At 43.6% G+C, this 19,764-nt stretch overlaps 1 protein-coding gene across 5 annotated transcripts in view; it reads left to right on the forward strand.

Moving 5' to 3' along the window:
* Window positions 1-19,764, forward strand: part of lama2 (laminin, alpha 2) — a 258,283-nt gene that overhangs the window by 44,912 nt on the left and 193,607 nt on the right. For all 5 annotated transcript variants that reach the window (XM_059499216.1, XM_059499217.1, XM_059499218.1 and 2 more), the window contains exons 2-3: window positions 4,223-4,393; window positions 18,142-18,254. In XM_059499216.1, coding sequence (XP_059355199.1) covers window positions 4,223-4,393; window positions 18,142-18,254 — 284 coding nt within the window. The remainder of the gene's footprint in view (window positions 1-4,222; window positions 4,394-18,141; window positions 18,255-19,764) is intronic.

Here is a 19,764-nt window from a genome sequence, read left to right on the forward strand (position 1 = left end):
TTAGTACCATTCAGCTAGACCCCGTAATTGCCATGATTTCCATGTTTTCAGTGCAACTATTCACTCCAGTCGATTCCGTTACATTTATGTATTTAGCATGCTTTTATCCAAAGAAACTTCTGGTCCACTTAGGCTATACATTTTATTTTTAACTAGTATGTGTGTTCCCTGGGAACTGAACCTACAACCTTTTGTGCTGCCAATGCTATGCTTTACCAATGAGTCAACTTCTGATTTTTTACAGTTGACTTTTATGTCATGGAGGAGTACATCAAGGAGTCTCTTAACCAAGGTTTCATCTGGCCATCCAGCCCACCAGATGCCTCAAGTTTTTTTTCTGGGTAAGAAGGATGTGGGGTTGCAGCCCTGTGTTGATTATCGAGCTCTGAATTTCCAGATGGTCAAACTTTCTTATTGACTTCCCCTGCTCCCAGCCGCTCTTGAGGAACTCTGTGGGGCCTGCATCTTCTCCAAGCTGGACCTTCGAGAGGTGTATAACCTCTTTCATATCCAGGAAGGCGATGAAGGGAAGATGGCCTTATTAACCCTTCCAGCCACTATGAGTACCTTGTCATGCCGTATGGCCTTGCCAACGCCCCAGCTGTCTTCCAGGAATTTATGAATGAGGTGTTCCGTGAGATCCTCCACAACTTTGTAATTGTCTACATGAATGATATACTAATTTACTCCCTGAACCTGGCTGACCATCGCCACTACATTAAGCAGGTCCTTCAGAGGCTCCGCCAGCACCATCTGTACCTCAAGCTGGAGCAGTTCCTCGGCTACATCACCGGCCAGGAGGGAATTCAGATGGACCAGGTGAAGGTAACAGCCATCACGTAGTGGCCCATTCCTCAGTCTGTAAAGGAGCTTCAGGATTCCAAGGATTTGCTGATTCCTATCTTTCGTCATCTTGATCCCCATGTACTGTGGTAGAAGTGGACGCCTCCTCCACTGGAGTCGGAGCCGTGCTTTCCCAGCAAATCAGTGAGCCTCCACGCCTTCAGCCTTGCGCATACTATTCCAAGAAATTTACCCCAGCGGAGCAGATTTGTGATATCAGTAACGGGGAGCTGCTGGTCATTAAACTAGCCCTAAAGGAGTGGCAGCATTGGCTGGAGGAAGCTAACCATCCTTTCACTGTCATCACAGATCACAAAAACATCCAATATCTCCATGAAGCCAAGAGGCTTAACCCCCAGAAAGCCCACTAGGTTTGGTAATTAAACCTCTGAGGTCTAAGGGTTTTTTGGGGGCCTGGAGAAGTTTTGTCATGCCCTGACATTTGTGCTTTTTCCAGTTGTTTATAACCCTCTAAAGTCTAATATCACTGTAATCAGTACAAACTGGGCTATAATAATTTGTGAGCAGCATGTGTGTACATAATTGTGTTTTTGAGAAAACAATGTTTATGCGTGGTTAGTGAAAAACTAAAAATTGTAAATCACTTGAATAAAGCAATAAAACACATACAGAACATTGGTTCCCAGAACTTTTGAGAACTGGATCTTGTAGCCTAGAATTTTTCTTTCTAAATTATGTGAAAATCATCTTGTTAACTCACTCACAGAAAACAATATATTGATTTACATTTTCTAAGAAATTTTTTTGTGTAGAAAAGGTCTATGCGAGAGGGCGTGAACTATCGTGCATTATGTTGTGATTTACACCTGAGAAGACAAAGACCCGCAATGAGCCTTTCAGTCAGGTGTGTGACTGAGAGGGAAGAGTTACAAGAAAGAATGTGAGAACAAAATAAATCTATATATTTTTATGTTTGCAGTTTATTTAGAATATATAGAATATAACAATCAAAAATGACTTTTGATGACACACCCACTCCTGTCGGGAGCCTGGTGAAGGGCGGCGATTAAGAAATGGGGTGCCGATGATAATTAGGAGGAGGCAGCCAACTCGTCACAATATTTTACATTATTTCTGAATGCAATAAAATATGATGTGTAAATATACTGATGCAACTTACCTGTGATTTTGTTTCTCTCTCAACAATGATAGACTTATAGTTAGATTCAAGTTATTTTCCAGGAAAATACAGTAAACACTGACACTGTCAATAACTTAAGTTTAACACAAGCTTGCGAGTTCTGCACTCACGAAAACTATTGTTACAATCAGGGAAGCTCTTTACACTGAACTGTGAATCTTATTTGCATAGCATTTACACATTGTTGGTTACAGTGACAGGATTCGAGAAAGTATATTCAGACAGTCAGATCACAATGAGCAAAAATGTAGTTTTGAATAGAATTCTTCTCACAGTGATACAGTGAAATGCATTAAATTGACTATTGTATTCATGCACTCAACACTGTTGACACTGCTTAACCCTGCAAAAATATGTTGTAAGTTGTTTCTTTTGATGAAATAGGAGTAAAAATAAATATAATGCTGTAATCCACACCTATTTTTATGATTCAAATTTAGATTTTTTAAAATAATTTGTTGGACATCCCTAATTTCTACCATATCGTTAAATTATACATAATGTAGTAGTGCGCTAGTATGCTAGTAAGATATTATGCACAATAAACTTCCAAAACTTAAACACTTCATATTCTACATATTCTTTATATCTGAATGCTGGAAATGCTGTGAAATTGGATTCTGAGAGAGTTTTAATAACAGAAACAAGGGCAAGCAAAGCAACTCTCACAAAGCAGGATCAGCTTTCATAATACAACTGTTGCTGTGCTGTTTTGATGAAGGATGTGTTTGATGAAATAGACATTGCATTTGATTTCATGCAGCTTTTAAGTCTCTTGTTACTGAAATTATAATTTTGTTTCAAAACATCCACAAGTTTGTCCTAATAATACATTCCCAAGAATCATTTTTGGCAAAAACTGATTTAACTAAGAGTTTGGCTATTAGTAGGATACTGAAATGAAGTCTTCTCTGTAATCAGTCATTGTTGAATAATCAGTGTAAATAATGTTACGTCCAGTGACGTATTCAATTGTGTTATCTGTATTGTTGCATGGTTCTTTTGTTGTTTTCCTCTCGCTCCTTGTCTCCTGCTTCTCTGGCTCCTCCCACTCTTTCCACTCGGGCAGGTAGCTGATTGCCTTTTCCAGCTGCATCTACTTACCAACCGAAGGAGAAGCAGTATAAAAGCTGAGTAGGAACTACAGAAGATGAGAACTTTTCTCCAGAGCATGCTCTTTGCCCAGCCTGGCCTTGTGCAGTTTGTTGTAGCCTTTTGGGGTTCTGTGTAGTTATCTTCATTAATCTGAAGTACTGTTGATTTAACTCTGTTGTTTGATTGTTACCCTTTTTGAAAGCTGTAGGGAGGTGGGTGCCTTTTTCTTTTGTCCTGTACACGTTTTTCTCCTGGTTTAAGGATTAGATAGGGAGTGAGTGTATAACTTTGTTGATTTTATTTTCATTTGACAGGTTTAGAAAGAATCTAATTTCCAGAATAGACACCCTTTCTTTTGTTATTTTGGCATTGTTCCCCCTCCTGAAGTGTTGCTTCCCTCTTAATTTTATTTCTTTTTTTGAGTTGTTAACTCCCAGCATTCACTGAGCTGTTTATAAACCTTTTTAACAGCGACCTTGTTGTTGTTGTTGTTGTTGTTGTTGTTGTTGTTGCTATGCAGTGGCAGGGGCTCGGGTAAATGCTCTTCCCAAATTCTTAATATTGTTACGTTACCGTTAAACCCCTAGACCCATAAGACGTAACAATTAAGAACACCATTCTTTTTGTTCTTATTAATTGCTAAAATAATAATAATAATAATAATTAAAATAATAAATGAAGAATGTTTCCAGTCTGCCTTTAATATAAGGACAGTGCTTGACTTGTAAATGATGAGGTTCTAAGGACTGGTGATGCGGATGCGGAGTTCACACACAAACAACCTTGTTAACACATGGTGTGTTGCAGCAAAACTAGATCGCACCCATTTAAATCCGTGAGTTGCTCTGTATTATCAGACTCTAGTTAGCCACTGCTCATGGATGCTATTTATTCAAAACATTTTTCCATTGATGATCAAATATATCTGTGTATACTGATTAAATATATGTACATAAGCAAAAATTGCAAATTTAAAATTGCACCCATTCTGGATAGATGAATGGGAAAGCTATGCGAAAACTTTCTGTTGAGTGCTGTTGGTGTTGAACCATCTGTAGTAGCGATCATCTGTCTTGGTAACAGCTAATGGTGTGTGTGTGTGTGTGTGTGCTGTGTGTGCAGGTCTCTTTCCAGCTGTGCTGAACCTGGCCTCCATGGCAGAGATCATGACCAATGCTACGTGTGGAGAAACAGGACCAGAAATGTACTGCAAACTAGTTGAGCACGTACCAGGTCGGCCCGTGAAAAACCCTCAGTGTCGGTTCTGCAACCTGAAGAGTGATTATGATTATGGTACAGGACACACACACACACATACACACACAGACACTATCTCTCAGGCTGTTCATAATCCATTTAATATGCTCTTGTCAAAGACTAGAATTTAAAGAAGACTATAAATCACTGCATTCCAGAATCATAGCACACACATGTATTGTGCACTGGATTCCTCACTTTGCATGCCTCAGAGTAGAAAGTATTGTTTTTATTAGCAATGTTTGATTCATTAACAAAAATTTGGAATCATCTGACCCTGGTCTGAGCAATTCATTCACAAGCCAGACTGATTTAACTCAGAGCCAGACTGTGCGTTTCCCAAAAGCATTGTCAGCCATTGTCTCAAGTTCTGTTGTATACCAACATAATTCAACACTTCAGTGTTCAAATGAACATTCACAAACAGCATTATAAACTTGTGTGGTTAGATCTACAGCTCTCAACCTGCAGCAGTTTTTTGTTAGTAAGACGTGGATTTACTTACTTTAGATTAGATCATGCATTGCACCCTGTGTATCATTGTACATTATATATCATTTATTCCAACTCAAACTATATATTTTAGCATGTCAACAATCAGTTTGCCACAGAATGGATATTCCCCTGTCAATGCGAGTCGTACGTCATTGAAAAGCAATGGTGGTGAATGACCACAATCAGAAAAAACATCTGCCAATTGGGCAAGAAAAATATTTATTTGAATTAAGATTATTTTTCTCACACCATTGGCATATATGTGTTCTTGTTTTAAGCAAAACTACTACATAAGAATATATATATATATATATATATACTGTATATATACACAGTGGGTACGGAAAGTATTCAGACCCCCTTAAATGTTTCACTCTTTGTTATATTGCAACCATTAAGTTATTTTTTTTTCTCATTAATGTACACACAGCACCCCATATTAACAGAAAAACTCAGAATTGTTGACATTTTTGCAGATTTATTAAAAAAAGAAAAACTGAAATATCACCTGGTCCTAAGTATTCAGACCCTTTGCTGTGACACTATATATAACGATACGATATATATAACTCAGGTGCTGTCCATTTCTTCTGATCATCCTTGAGATGGATCTACACCTTCATTTGAGTCCAGCTGTATTTGATTATACTGATTGGACTTGATTAGGAAAGCCACACACCTGTCTATATAAGAGCTTAAAGCTCACAGTGCATGTCAGAGCAAATGAGAATCATGAGGTAAAGGAACTGCCTGAAGAGCTCAGAGACAGAATTGTGACAAGGCACAGATCTGGCCAAGGTTACAAAAAAAATTATGCTGCACTTAAGGTTCCTAAGAGCACAGTGGCCTCCATAATCCTTAAATGGAAGATGTTTGGGACCACCAGAACCATTCTTAGAGCTGGCCGTCCGGCCAAACTGAGCTATCGGGGGAGAAGAGCCTTGGTGAGAGAGGTAAAGAAGATCACTGTGGCTGAGCTCCAGAGATGCAGTCGGGAGATGGTAGAAAGTTGTAGAAAGTCAACCATCACTGCAGCCCTCCACCAGTCGGGGCTTTATGGCAGAGTGACCCGACGGAAGCCTCTCCTCAGTGCAAGACCCATGAAAGCCCCCGTGGAGTTTGCTAAAAAAAACACCTCAAGGACTCTGGTCTGATGAGACCAAGATAGAACTTTTTGGCCGTAATTCTAAGTGGTATGTGTGGAGAAAACCAGGCACTGCTCATCACCTGTCCAATACAGTCCCAACAGTGAAGCATGGTGGTGGCAGCATCATGCTGTGGGGGTGTTTTTCAGCTGCAGGGACAGGACGACTGGTTGCATTTGAGGGAAAGATGAATGTGGCCAAGTAAAGGGATATACTGGAAGAAAACCTTCTCCAGAGTGATCAGGACCTCAGACTTGGCTGAAGGTTCACCTTCCAACAAGACAATGACCCTAAGCACACAGCTAAAATAATGAAGGAGTGGCTTTACAACAACTCCGTGAATGTTCTTGAATGGCCCAGACAGAGCCCTGACTTAAACCCAATTGAGCATCTCTGGAGAGACCTGAAAATGGCTCTCCACCAACGTTTACCATCCAACCTGACAGGACTGGAGAGGATCTGCAAGGAGGAATGGCAGAGGATCCCCAAATCCAGGTGTGAAAAACTTGTTGCATCTTTCCCAAAAAGACTCATGGCTGTATTCCATCAAAAGGGGTGCTTCTACTAAATGGCAAAGGGTCTGATTACTTAGGACCATGTGATATTTCAGTTTTTCTTTTTTAATAAATGTGCAAAAATGTCAACAATTCTGTGTTTTTCTGTCAATATGGGGTGCTGTGTGTACAATAATGAGGAAATAAAATGAACTTAAATGATTTTAGCAAATGGCTGCAATATAACAAAGAGTGAAACATTTAAGGGGGTCTGAATACTTTCCGTACCCACTGTATGTGTATATATATATATATATATATATATATATATATATATATATATATATACAGGTGCTTCTCAATAAATTAGAATGTCAAGGAAAAGTTCATTTTATTTCAGTAATTCAACTCAAATTGTGAAACTCATGTATTAAATAAATTCAGTGCACACAGACTGAAGTAGTTTAAGTCTTTGGTTCTTTTAATTGTGATGATTTTTGCTTACATTTAACAAAAACCCACCAATTCACGTTCTCAACAAATTAGAATATGATGACATGCCAATCAGCTAACCAACTCAAAACACCTGCAAAGGTTTACGGAGTCTTCAAAATGGTCTCTGACAATCATTGACACTCTTCACAAGGAGTGTAAGCCACAAAAATTAATTGCCAATAAGATGGCTGTTCACAGAGTGCTGTATCCAAGCATGTTAACAGAAAGTTGAGTGGAAGGAAAGAGTGTGGAAGAAAAAGATGCACAACCAACGGAGAGAACCACCGCCTTATGAGGATTGTCAAGCAAACTGGATTCAAGAATTTGAGTGATCTTCACAAGGAATGGACTGAGGCTGGGGTCAAGGCATCAAGAGCCTCCACACACAGACGTGTCAAGGACTTTGGCTACAGTTGTTGTATTCCTCATGTTAAGCCACTCCTGAACCACAGACAACATCAGAGGCCTCTTACCTTGGCTAAGGAGCAGAATAAATGGACTGTTGCCATTGGTCCAAAGTCCTTTTTTTTAGATGAGAGCAAGTTTTGTATTTCATTTGTAAACCAAGGTCCTACAGTCTGGAGGAATGGTGGAGAAGCTCATAGTAGGTTGAAGTCCAGTGTTAAGTTTCCACAGTCTGTGATGATTTGGGGTGCATTGTCATCTGCTGGTGTTGGTCCATTGTGTTTTTTTGAAAACTGCATCCATTTACCAAGAAACTTTAGTGCACTTCATGCTTTCTTCTGCTGACCAGCTTTTTGAAGATGCCGATTTCCTTTTCCAGAAGGATATGGCACCTGCCCACACTGCCAAAAGCACCAAAAGTTGGTTAAATGACCATGGTGCTGATGTGCTTGACTGACCAGCAAACTCACCAGACCTGAACCCCAGAGAGAATCTACGAGCTATTGTCAAGAGGAAAATGAGAATCAAGAAACCAAACAATGCAGATGAGCTGAAGGCCACTGTCAAAGAAACCTGAGCTTCCAGACCACCTCAGCAGTGCCACAAACTGATCACCTCCATGCCACACCGAATTGAGGCAGTAATTAAAGCAAAAGGAGCCCCTAAAAAGTATTGAGTACATGTACAGTGAATGAACATACATTCCAGAAGGCCAACAATTCACTAAATGTTTTTTCTTTTTTTTATGGAGTATTCTAATTTGTTGAGAGAGTGAGTTGGTGGGTTTTTGTTAAATGTGAGCCAAAATCATCACAGTTAAAATAACCAAAGACTTAAACTACTTCAGTCTGTGTGCACTGAATTTATTTAATACATGAGTTTCACAATTTGAGTTGAATTACTGAAATAAATGAACTTTTCCCCGACATTTTAATTTACTGAGAAGCACATATATATATATATATATGTATGTGTGTGTGTGTTTGCATTGTACCTCCAGTGTGGTTCAAAGGATGGAGGTGTGAACACATTACTGTTGTTTAGATAAACAGTCATGACTAGTTGGTTAGTTTCTCCACTGATGCACTGATGATGGTAGTTAATCAGCAAGTTACATTGTTGCGCAGCCCTGAGAGGTTTTTATTGTAGATTATTAGGTGAGCTGATACTGGGAGCATCTGGAGGAGACTGGGGGTTTGAATGATGCTGAGAAAAAAAATACCTTTAATAGCCAAATAGCAGAAATTTTATGTACTGTAAATCTACTGATCTGATTCTTTAGTTAGATAAACTTTCATTGTCAGCAATCTCGCTCTCACAACACTGGCCCAACATGACACTCTCTTCACCAAACATTTTTGTGCTCCAGGAAGGGATCTTGCAGCAAATAAAATTAATTTTCAATAATTAAAAAAATAAGTTAAATGCTGTATACAGCTACATTTACAGCAATGAATACAACAATGTCCACACCACTGAATTCTTGTTTGATCCAGTACTTTATAATTAATTCTTTATTCTTTATTTACTGTATTCTTTATTTTCAAAGGGGACAATGCACATGAATTAAGTCCATCATTTAAATACGCCAGGTTTAGCCATCCAGTCTAATTTTCATCTGCAGTCCCTGGCAGGTTGATGGTAAAATTCAAAGTCCACAAGTACATCCAACAAAGAAGAAAGAAGTACATTCCAGCAAACATAATGACATACACAAACTTTAAATATAAAAACAAGCAAGGAACCACTACTTCAAATTATGATGAGATGCTTAATTTTCCAATTGATTCTTAAAGGAAATGAAGCAAACATTGTAATATTTCTTAGTTGCATAGCGATAATATTCCAGGTATGTGCTGCTCTGTATGAAAACTTCTTCTATGTGGTATTATCCAGTCCCCTCTAGTAGTGTTTCTAGTAGATTAGTTAAGTGGAGGTGGGGTCATACCATACAAAATTTTATAAACAAGTTAAATATCTGCAAATGGAATCATATTTTCCTAGACCGTATTTAGTTAAGATGGTCCAGTGATAATATAAATTAGACCTTTTATCCAGTGTTTTCAAAGCCTGCTTATGGAGTCTTTCTTCTGGTTGTAAACTAGTCCCACCTGTCTATGTCTAGTAGTTGATATAGCATCATTATATAACTTTGAAGCCTCAGTGGTTCATTTATTCCTAATATGTCTCAAATTTACCAGATTAAATTTAATTCACTTCCCAATGAAAATATATATATATATATATATATATTTTGTATTATGCATTCCATTTATAAGTTATAACAAACAATCACTGTGCCCCTTTACTGCCATCATTATCATCATACACATGCATCCACACCATCACTCTTTATACCAATTGTATTAAATATGCAAACATTTTTGGTGTAAATGTCACAGATCGTCCAGTTGGATCAATACAAAGAATATAAACTTCAAAGCTGCATGTTTGCTGTGTTGCTGGAAAGTAGAGCAGATGGTGTATTTTAATATTTTACATTTCTTATTACTTGTGATTTATTATTAAATAAATACAGAAGCCCTAGAGCATGACATCATATCCTGTTTGTCCATAGTAATTTGATGTTTTCTCAGTTATTTGACATGATGTGTCAGTGTCACAGCAAATCCTTGCTGTTTGAGAAACCCTCCTAATAAGACCTTAAGTCATTTTATTATAGTATAGTATTTAAAAGTATTATTCTTTGTTGCAAAAGACTGATTTTCATTATTATAATATGAAAAGCATAATGGTGTATTCTATGGTATTTATACATCATTGTGGTATTTATTTATGCATATTTTATAAGAAATGTCATTGCGTCCAGAGAATGACTTTCCTGACTGTATTACAGTAATGAGAATCATCATCATTAAGATGAATGAGAATTACAAACAAACTCAAGGGTAAAACATTAAAGGTGCCATAATATGAGTAAATAAAAATTTGCTTTTGGTTTCATGGTGAAACATGAGCCAGACATGCATGGTGAGAGTCTGTCACCTGTCCGTCTGTCTTTCAGACACCTTTGTCTTTTAGGTGCTGCTGGTGTGGTGGTTTTTGATGTGTTCAAGCTGTTTGAAAGGTCTTAATAAAACATGCATTGAGTCAGTGGTGCTGTCATCCACACACCTCAGCCATAATGAGTTATTCTGAGCTCTCTTCAAACACACGCCACTGCGCCCCAGAGTCACCCACACACTCCCAGCCAGAGAGTGATTAAAATAACATGTAATTAGAGGAAATTAGAGAAAGAGAGAGAGAGACGTGACTTTACCAGCGGGGGAGTTCTTTTAAATGAAACCTAGATCTCGCTCATAAATTAGAAAAGAATATATGCAGTCAAATAAATTATTAAGTGAACAACTTTAATCATCTTAGTCTGATTATGAATCTGGCTGTAAAGAAATATTGAGGTTTGTCTCATATAGCAGGCTTTCGACTGGCTCTGCGCCGAGATAAACGTCAGTATTTCAGCGCTTTTTAAAACGTACTCGGTTACTAAACGTAACCTCGGTTCTCTCTAGAAGAGCGAACGAGTACTGCGTCTTAGCTAAGACGCTACGGGAAAAGTCTCTTTTCACGAAATACTGAAGCAAAAAATTATCCTTAATTTTGTATTTTTGTAAAGCGCATTTGCAGCAGTACACAGCCATAGGCGAGACGGCTCGCTCGCTCATTGGCTTGTTCTGCGGCAACTGCACAGCCTATCGAGCGCAGGCTGATGCAACATCAGACCAATAAGGGCGCTTCGCGCCCTTCTTGCCACTTCCCGCCGAAACGGGTGTGGCCCAACCTATAAAAGGAGCTCGAAAAGGCTGACTCACCTGATTTATTTCATCGCCGAAGCGAACCAGAGTGAATCGTACGCACGGCAGAGAACGCAGTACTCGTTCGCTCATGAATTCAGAATTCCCCTCAGGGCCCTGATTCTTCTATACCGACAGCAGCCTTGCTTGCAAGGCGGGAACCTCCAGGTTATAGAACCTGATAAATGTAGACGGCGAGGCCCAACCCGCCGCCATACATATATCCTGCAAGGAGATCCCAGTAGACCACGCCCACGACGAGGCGACGCCTCTTGTGGAGTGTGCTCTGACGCCCAACGGGCACTGAAGGCCCCTGGAAGCGTAAGCTAACGCTATGGCGTCAACTATCCATCTGGATAGAGTCTGTCTCGAAACAGCCATTCCTTTGGAACGTTCACCGAACGAGACAAATAGCTGCTCCGTCTGCCGAAAGGCAGCAGAGCGAGACACATAAGCTCTTAAAACCCTGACAGGGCAAAGAAGACTCGAGTCTCCATCCTCCCCTGACACTGGCAGGGAAGACAGGGCAATAACCTGAGCCCGAAACGGTGTGTTGAGGGATTATGGCACATAACCGTGCCTAGGTTTGAGTATGACCCTTGAGTCATTGGGCCCAAACTCCAAGCACGACTGGCTCACCGAAAGCGCGTGCAAATCACCCACACGCTTCACAGAAGCGAGAGCCAACAAGAATACTGTCTTGAACGACAGATGCTGAAGGCTAACCGATTGGATAGGCTCAAAAGGGGGACCCTTCAAGGCCTCCAAAACCGCCGCGAGGTCCCACATAGGGACTGACGGAGGTCTGGGAGGATTCAGCCTCCTAGCTCCTCTGAGGAACCGGATGACTAAATCGTTCCTTCCTATTGACTGACCGGACGCCGTTTCAGAAAACGCCGCGATGGCCGCCACATAAACTTTGAGCGTGGATGGGGCTCTGCCCTTATCCAACAGCTCCTGTAGGAAGGAGAGGACCTCCATCACCTCACAACTAAGGGGTGAATAACCTCGAGCTGTGCACCAGCTGGAGAACACCGACCACTTCGAGGCATACAGACGTCGTGTCGACGGAGCTCTAGCCTGAGTGATGGTATTTAGCACTCCCACTGCGAGATCAGCGGGTAACCGTTGAGTGCCCATACATGGAGGGACCACAACTCCGGTTGAGGGTGCCAAATCGAGCCCCTGGCCTGCGAGAGGAGATCTCTCCTCAACGGTACCGGCCATGGGGCGACATCTGCTAATTGCATCAAATCTGGGAACCATGGTTGGTTCTTCCAAAGAGGTGCCACAAGCAGTATTGAACATCTCGTTTCTCTCACCCGTTCTATCACCTGCGGAAGGAGGGAGACAGGAGGGAACGCATAAAGCGGGCAGCACGGCCATTTCCATGACAGCGCGCTTTCGTTCTTGGAAAAGAACGCGGGGCAGTGAGCGTTTTCGTGGGACGCAAAGAGGTCCACCTCCGCCATGCCAAATCTCTCCCACAACAGCCGAACTGTTTGCGGGTGTAGAGACCATTCGCCCGTAGGGACATTGCCTCTGGACATCCTGTCTGGACCCAGATTCTGCAGTCCAGGCACATGCACTGCTCTCAGCGAGCGCACGTTGCGTTGAGCCCAAATCAGGAGGCGTTCCGTCAGCCTGTACAGGTTTCGGGACCCGAGACCGCCCTGGCGATTTATGTAGGACACCACGGACATGTTGTCCGAACGGACTACGACGTGGTGATCCTTGATATGGGGACAAAAGCGCGTCAGCGCGTTCTCCACTGCCAGCATTTCCAGGCAGTTGATATGATGGAGCTTTTCCCGTTCTGACCATAGGCCAAAGGACGGTCTGCCTTCGAGCAGCGCTCCCCATCCCGAAGTGGAGGCGTCTGTCGACACCATTTTCACACTCGGGGAAGTCCCCAGGCTTACACCTGATCGGTACCAGCCGTTCGCTGTCCAAGGTGCTAGAGCCGCAACACAGCTCTGATCGACCTTGAAATGCAGCCGGCCAGACGCCCACGCTCTGCGCGGCACCCGAGCCTTCAGCCAGAACTGCAGGGGGCGCATGCGGAGCAGGCCCAGCCGCAGAACCGGAGATGCTGAGGCCATGAGACCCAGCATCTTTTGACAGTGTTTGAGCGACACAGTCGCGCCGCAGTGGAAAGAACTCGCTGCGCTCTGAATGCCCATCGTGCGCTGTGGTGACAGTCGCGCCGTCATGGAACACGAGTTCAGAACTATACCCAGAAACAGGATCGTCTGACTGGGGTTCAGCGAACTCTTTGCCCAATTGACACTGAGGCCGAGCTTCTCGAGGTGATCGAGTAAAACGGCCCTGTGGTCCACGAGCTCCGCTCGTGATTGGGCCAGAACCAGCCAGTCGTCCAAATAATTCAGCACTCGTATGCCTCTGAGTCTGAGAGGAGCGAGCGCTGCATCCATGCACCTCGTAAATGTACGAGGAGCTACGGACAAGCCGAATGGCAGGACTGCAAACTGGTATGCCTGGCCCTCGAAGGCGAATCTCAAAAACCGCCTGTGGTTTGACGCTATCTGTATTTGAAAATACGCGTCCTTCAGATCTATTGACATGAACCAGTCCCCTCCGCGAATCTGCGCGAGGAGCTTCCTGGTCGTGAGCATTTTGAAACTGCGTTTCATCAATGCCTTGTTCAGCTGTCTTAGATCCAGTATGGGCCTGAGACCCCCGTCTCTCTTGGGCACCAGAAAGTATCTGCTGTACAGCCCCCCCTCGCTTTGAGCTTGAGACACAGGCTCTACAGCCCCTTTGCTCAACAGTTTTGATATTTCGGCCCGAAGTATGTGTGCTACTTCTGTTTTGGCCGTAGTTTCGACGCGCGCTGAGAAGCGCGGTGGGCGTCGAGAAAACTGTAGCGAGTAGCCTCTCTTTATAATGCCTAGCACCCAATCCGAAACCCCTGGAAGCGCTGACCATGCATCTGCATGAATGGCTAAGGGCTGGATGTGACACGCGCTCTGTTGACTGGGCAACGGCGGCGCTCGAGTGTGCTGCGCATCTGAGGCGGGGAGCGCGCTGATCACAGCGGGCAGATCGCTCATCCTCGACCCCGTTCCGGCGCTTAACCGACTGGAGGGAGGCTGAGCGGGTCCCGTGGGACTCAATATATCTGCGAGTAACCGTGGGCTGCATGTGTGCACTTTTACCACTTCCAACTCGCCGTCTGCCTGTGCAGAATGTACATGCACGGGCCTCGTTTTTCAAAAGCCCCGCGCCGTAAGTGACATAGTGTATGTGGGCACTGGGAAGTGGGCACATTTACTATGTGGCGCGCTCGACCGATCTGTGTCGATCTTATGTGCGCCAGCCCTGTGTGCAGGGCTGTGCTTACATGCGGGGATGGGCACTGGGTAGTGGGCATCGTCACTGCATTTAAAGCACCATCGGCCGTGGCCGGACGAGCGTGCACGGGTTTCGTTTTTACAGAAACCACATGACGCGTGTGACATAGTAATTGTGGGCACTGAGGGGTGGGCACGTTTACTATGTAGTGTGCGCGACCGACTTGAGTCGACATTGTGAGCGCAGGCCCTGTGTGTAGGGCTGTGCTTACATGTGGAGATGGGCACTGAGGAGTGGGCATCGTCACAACATTTATAGCACCATCGGCCGTGGCCGGAACACCAGAAAAAACACTGTTTTTGTGAAACATCTGGGTAGCCGTGATAACGGCTTTTGTGTGCAGGCAAACGGGCACTCGTGCAGGCTTGCGCATTGCAGAAGACACTGAGGCAGTCGCAACTCTTGGAACTGCAACAGCTGCGCGCTTGGGTGAGAGCTCAGCCGCAGCGGAACTCGAACACCGGCGCTTTTCCAGCAGTGCTAGGATGCTTTCGGGGCTTCTGGCTTCACCGCAATCCTCTGCCGTGGCTCCCGCGGCGCGGGCGACGGCTCGAAGAGCGAGAACGGGGTCCCGAGCTGCGTTGCTGACGCTGTCGTGATGGCGCAGCAGGAGCCGGTGGGCGTGACTGAGAGCTCTGTGGGGCCGGTCTAGAGCGGCTAGCTGCAGAACTGGAGCGCTTCGGCAAGAAGTGCTTGAACGCCTGTGAAGCTTTCTGGTCCTCGGCGAATCTCTCCACAAACTCGTTGACGGAAGATCCAAAGAGGCCGGCAGGAGTAAGCGGAGCGTCAAGAAACGCAGCGCGCTCAGACTCCTTGATGTCAGAAAGCGTCAGCCACAAATGCCTCTCAGCCACCGTAGCGGAAGCCATAACCCGTCCCATGGCCTGTGCAGCGGACTTAGTAGCGCGGAGGGAGAGATCCGAAGCACTCCTCAGATCCGCGAGACAGATCGCTTCAGGTCCCATCTCATCCAGCTTGCGGAGAAGATCGCCCTGGAAAATCTGTAGCGTCGCCATGGTGTGTAACGCAGACGCAGCCTGCCCAGCAGCAAAGAATATCCGTGCGAGCAGCGATGACGTCATGCGGCAGGCTTTGGATGGCAACGCCGCCTTAGTCCGCCGTCCAGCAGAGGGCGGGAAAAGGTGCGCTGCTATAGCCTGTTCCACCGGCGGAAGTGACAGGTAGCCTCTGTTCTTAGCACCGTCCAGTGTGGAGAATGCTGACGAAACAGATGAGCGGATTCTCGCCGAAAATGGAGCGTCCCAAGCCTTCGCCACTTCTTCGTGAAGCTCAGGAAGAAAAGGGGCGTGTTTTGAGCTTGAGGAAGAGCGCTCATCCGGAAGATAGCTACCATCCAGCCGGGAACGTGAAGGGGGCGCTGGTGCAGACCACTCGAGGCCGAGGCTCGCCGCGGCCAACGAGAGTACACGCATCAGCTCCTTATCGATATCCCCCCGTCTGCTGGGCCTCTGAGCAGCGGGCGCGAGATCCACGGAGCTCGCCCAACCCTCACTGCCCGAAGCAAGCAGAGAGCACGTGTCTTCTTCCTCCGACGCGGGCCTGAGATCCACTTCCTCCGATGACGCGTCGGCAAGCAGCGGACGCTGAGCATCGGGAAGCGATGCAGGGGAGACCGGCGAAGCGGAGGGAACCGGCGAGCTCGGCCGAGCTGGAGGCGGTTCTGGTAGGCGCTGCGAGCGGCGCTTCTTACGGCGCTGTGGCGCAGCGGATGATGCAGGCTTCGAGAAGGATGCCAGGCGAGTCCTCAGAGTCACCATAGGCATCAACTCGCAATGAGGACATCCGCCATCAGCGAGCGCGAGCGCTGCATGGTCTTCACCCAGACAGGAGACGCAGATGACATGACGATCTCCTTCGCTGAGCGGGGTTCTGCACGAGCCGCACGAAGGCATCTTTAAAAAGACGCAGCTCTTTTGTGAATGTGCGTCGCAGGGCGAACACACACACAGAATATCACAGAACAAGGATTATAAAGGATATGGGCGGCGGATAGCGCAGCAGGAACGGCAGTGGAAGGCGGCGGTGCCAGCGGCTTCAGGATGGCTCGTCCTGCTGATATGCTCTTCCAGACGGCGCTTGCTTCCTCGTGATCCAGCGATGCGTGAGCTTCGCTGAAGAGATGAAAAATCAGGTGAGTCAGCCTTTTCGAGCTCCTTTTATAGGTTGGGCCACACCCGTTTCGGCGGGAAGTGGCAAGAAGGGCGCGAAGCGCCCTTATTGGTCTGATGTTGCATCAGCCTGCGCTCGATAGGCTGTGCAGTTGCCGCAGAACAAGACAATGAGCGAGCGAGCCGTCTCGCCTATGGCTGTGTACTGCTGCAAATGCGCTTTACAAAAATACAAAATTAAGGATAATTTTTTGCTTCAGTATTTCGTGAAAAGAGACTTTTCCCGTAGCGTCTTAGCTAAGGTGCAGTACGAGAGAGCTCTCGTAAGAGAACTCATCCCTCATTAGAGCAGATCGCTTTATTTCAGCAGGTGATTTAATTCAACGGCAGTCTGCTCACAAAGGTAAACGCCAGCAGAGACATGTTATTAGTAGCGTTGTGTCCCGTCGTGGTTTAATATGAGGTGTTACTGAGCTTCTCTAAAGGGCTCGTGCCATAAGGAATCAAATCTCGCTTGATCTTTTCAGATAAAAGAGCTTGATGTGCCATGAAAAATGAACTCTTCCTCGCCAGTCCAAAAACACCAGTTATTCAAACTAAATGAAATACAAATACAAATATATGAGTATTTCATTCCCTCAGACCTATTAAAGGCAGATTGTTTTTTTCAGAAACTATTGCATTTTGGTTTTATTTGAGTCATTTAATAGGACTGGTCGTAGTGACAGTCTCTCTCTTCCAGTCTGGACTATGTGCTAAGCGCTCTTGCATCAGATACTGAGATTTACTCGATCCATATAAACCATCTCATAGGGCTCTTTGTTGATCTAAAGGAGGGTTCATCCCTGAGCACATGCAGGAGGGTGAATATGTCAGTCACACACACACACTCATCTTTACTCATTTTTGCGAAGTAAACATAAGAATAACATTGAGATTGTTAATAATATTTCCAGAGGAACACTTGCTGGACTGAAGCAGCTTGGCGTTACCTGATCATCCAGACATAATTGTGTTGAAAAACTCAAATCTAATAGAGTGGCGATGGATATTATTTGTTGTCAGTATCTGCTATACTGATTTAAAGATCAGTTTTGATTTACTTTACAAGAATCAGAATTTCATCATATTAATATCAGCATCTGCACCAAAATTGCATTTTTTTCAGTTTCTGAATAAAATAGAGCATTTTCTTTGTCTCTCCATATTCTTACTACATTTCAGATTATAAGAGCCATAAAATCATGATGTATTAAAAATGATACTCAAAAAAATAAAACTTATTTTAATTAGATTTAATTATAATACGATTCAGCAAACGTTTTGATTTCAAAAGATTTGATTTTGTGACTCAGGTTGTCAGATGGTGTTCTCTGCCTATGAACATGAATCCATTGTGTTTTCTCATGAGTGTGTGTGTGTGTGTGTGTGTAGAGCGGCATCCCATCGTGTACGCCATCGACGGCACTAACAGATGGTGGCAGAGCCCGAGCATCATGAACGGGATGGACTACCATCACGTCACTGTTACGCTGGACCTGCAGCAGGTAAATGAAAAAACATCAAACAACAACTGCTAGCAGCATCATTGTTCACAGCCAATCAGAATGCATCTTGTGGTTTTGTAAAGCTCTAGCTTTAACATGTTCACTGCAACAATGTAGAATTGTTTAAAGAATTATATCAGGCACTCTTTTCCACGCAGTTACAATCAATGGGGACTAGAGTAATCAAGATTCGAAAAAGACTGAAAAAGCATGTTCAAGGTCAGAATGCAGCACTCGTTCATGGTTTCAGAGCAGATCGAACTGTAACTTATGATCTACTATTGATTAATTATTGCAATGTTTACTTTAAGGTGTTTATTATGTAATATCTTGTGGATGCCTGTAATATTTAAACAAGCAGCCAGCAATAGTTAAACATTTAAATTTCAAAATGAGTCCTGGAGTATTTATTAGAATTACATCTTTATTAAATACAGCTTGAAGAAGAAATATTTAAAAACCTAGCATTCATTTTGTATTCTAATGTATAAATCATTTTGCTTGTAATTGTCTCCTTGTATCAATTTATTAAGGAAAAACACATTATTTGATCGATTATCAATGCACCCCTAAAGTTGTATTTTTTTTTTATTCACCCCTGAATTTTTCCACTGAGGAGCACATGTGCTCCTTGAGAAAAAAAAAAAGTAAGCATCGAGCTTTGGTAAGGTATTGTTAAATTATGATTCATAAAACTGTTTTCTTTTATTATGAATGCTTATTAGGTATGAACTGGTTCCCTGGTCTGTCATGAGAGGCTGCAGTCTTGAAATGCCTGTGCAGAAATGCCTCTCTCTTCACTCACTCCGTCCCTCTGCTCCTCTTCTCCCACTCGTGTGTGTGCAGGCCAGTCAGACGCAGTGGAGTTGAATGAGTGTGCAGTTGTGTGTGGGCAGAATGCTCCCATCAGCCCTTATTAGATGATGATCTGAGGCCAGAGCTGAGCAGTGCTGCCCGACCGCAGGAAATTACACAAACACCTACAGACACGCAATTAATGCAGTCAACAGATGACACTGGGTTGCAGCACGGTCAGAATGAAAAGTGACATGTAAATGAATAGATGAGAGGCAAAATTATAACAAAAATAGAAGCAATGGGAAGAACAGCGCACAGAGAATGATGAAATGAAGTTAACTGATGAGAAAATAAGACAACCGGAGCATGATTCTGTGGGATTAATGTTAAAAAGGATGAAAGGATCCTGCACACACGTGTATGTACTTTATAGAGCACAATTTATTGTGTACTAATTAAATTCAGCCCTAAAAAGTTACATTTTTATTTCTTTTATGTTGGTTTAATTTTCTTGAATAGGCAATTATTTATTTTTTTACTGCTAAACCGGTCAAATGTTTTGAAATACAATATTATTTAGTTTTTTAGCAGAACGAGTTATCAAATTAGCCAAACATACATTACTTTTTAAAAGATTGTGGTCAGTAAGAATTTATTTTGAAAGAAATTATTACTTTTAATCTGCAAGGCTGCCTTACATAGAGTGACAGTA

The sequence above is a fragment of the Carassius carassius genome, chromosome 18, assembly GCF_963082965.1.
Source record: "Carassius carassius chromosome 18, fCarCar2.1, whole genome shotgun sequence".
Classification (NCBI taxonomy): Eukaryota; Metazoa; Chordata; class Actinopteri; order Cypriniformes; family Cyprinidae; genus Carassius; species Carassius carassius.